General features: G+C 41.5%; 1 protein-coding gene across 1 annotated transcript in view; it reads left to right on the top strand.

Annotated features, from left to right (window-relative positions):
* Window positions 1–1068, top strand: part of LOC105827487 (chromosome unknown open reading frame, human C17orf112) — a 24928-nt gene extending 23860 nt beyond the window's left edge. The window contains exons 2-3 of the mRNA XM_012665678.1: window positions 651–741; window positions 854–1068. Of these exons, the coding sequence (XP_012521132.1) occupies window positions 651–741; window positions 854–1068 (306 nt within the window). The remainder of the gene's footprint in view (window positions 1–650; window positions 742–853) is intronic.
* The last annotated feature ends 803 nt before the right edge of the window (window positions 1069–1871 follow it).

Raw genomic sequence — 1871 nt, 5'->3', positions numbered from 1 at the left:
TCTGGGGACTCCCCAAAGAAATTCAGCTAGTTTACCAGTCTGGTCTGCACTGTAATTTGGGTTGGCAAACACTGCAGAGTCATAAGAACCATCTATTTTTTCTCCTCCTTTGCACCATTCCCTCTTCTATTTATTTAGCACCTCGAATGTTTTCAATCCGGTAAAAGGTCATATAAATTTATTAAACCTCTCTGTGTTTTTTTTTTTTTTTCCTATTCCTTTAAAAGAGATGTTGTTCTAAGTTTTGCTTTTAGTTTCCTCTGATTTTCAGAATGTTTCCTCAGGGCTCTCATTATTTGGATTTCCCACTGACTTAATCTTCTCTAGAGCAGAGTGCTTGGAATTTTTTTGGCTTTAAGCTGGCACATTAATCACTTGGCTAGCCTTAAAGGATTTAGGGTGGAACCTTTTCCAATGGAGCCATCTCCCTGAGTTGCTGCCACAGCAGCAAAGGAATCATATCTGGTCTTCTATGTAGAAAGCAATCTGCCCCCTGCCAGCAATTCAGTTTTGCAGCCACAGCAGGGCAAGCTCTGTGGAGCTGGGGGACATTAGCAGCAAGAAGGACAGCAATAGTGTGGACTCTATCCAATGTGAAGACTTCTCATCCATAGCTTCTAACTCCAGGCCATGCTCAGGAAGGGTCATAGCAGAGCCCACACCAGTCCCCTATTCTGCCTTCCCCTCCTTTGGCCAAACCTGATCATGATTCTCCTGTGAATCAGCTGGGAAGCGTGCAGAGTAAATGCTTCCCCCATTCCTTCCTTAGATGATTTTAATGGAGATTTTAATTTCTACCCTACTGTTTTCTGACCTCCTATCCATTCTTTCCTTTCCTCTTCCTTGTGCATGGATATGAGCTTGATGCCCTCAATCATAATAACTGGAATTTTCCTTAGTAATAGTGAAAGACAGCCTTCTTCATTCTTTAGGGATGAGTTTGCTTTAGGTAAAATCTTCCTAGAATATAGAATAAATTTCTTCTGGAAATTTCAAACTACTTGGAGTGTATCTCTTTTACAAACTTTGCTAATTTCTACTTGGAAGGCAGAATTCCTATTAGATTGATGATTAATTTCCCACAGTTCCCAGCACAATGTCTTGCATATATTATGCGTCTTATGAATAACTATTGAACATATAGACATAGCTGCAGAGTGACCTGGTGAATTTCTATGGATAATCATCGCCTCTTTGGTCATGCAGAGATCCATTACACTTTGCACAACAGACTAGGTACTGCATTCATGAGGAGTCCAAGTATGGCTTCACCGTTTAAATTCTTTGGTCTGAACAGTTCTTTCTAACATACTCTTCTCTAATCATGCTACCATTATGATTAAAATCCTCTCAGCTCATTCTCCTCTTTCATTTCTGGCCTTTCCCTTTATTCTTGCTGCTCAATATGATTTCACTACTGATGACCAGGGCTCCCCTCAATTATGACTCTTGCACATTCCATGATCTGTGGCCTCCTCACTGGAACCTAGATCCAGCATCCTTTTCTATCAGTGTCTTGTTCATGTTTTGGGTCTTTTGCAAGGCTAGCTATGCCTCTGCGAGGAGCCCCTGGAGATTACCAGTGATACTTAAAATTGCCAGCTCTACAGATGCAGATGATGCACATGGATGAGGGATGAGAGAAGGGAGAAGCTGCTCACATCAAAGACCTATGCATTAGATATCATGTTATAAAATACAAGACGGCTCTTCCTGTGTAGATGATGCAGGGTAAGGTGATAAAGTACTTATTAAACAAAAATGCCCCTAAAGTTAAACTGGTACCCCCTTTGCCAAAACCTCTCACTCTCAAGTTCTGAGTGCCAATCAACCTTACATCTGCACCTTCAGCTTAGATCCTTCCCCCTCCC

Source organism: Propithecus coquereli, unplaced genomic scaffold (assembly GCF_000956105.1).
Source record: "Propithecus coquereli isolate 6110/MARCELLA unplaced genomic scaffold, Pcoq_1.0 Scaffold121, whole genome shotgun sequence".
NCBI classification, from domain to species: Eukaryota; Metazoa; Chordata; class Mammalia; order Primates; family Indriidae; genus Propithecus; species Propithecus coquereli.
This window is presented reverse-complemented; position numbering and strand designations above follow the sequence as displayed.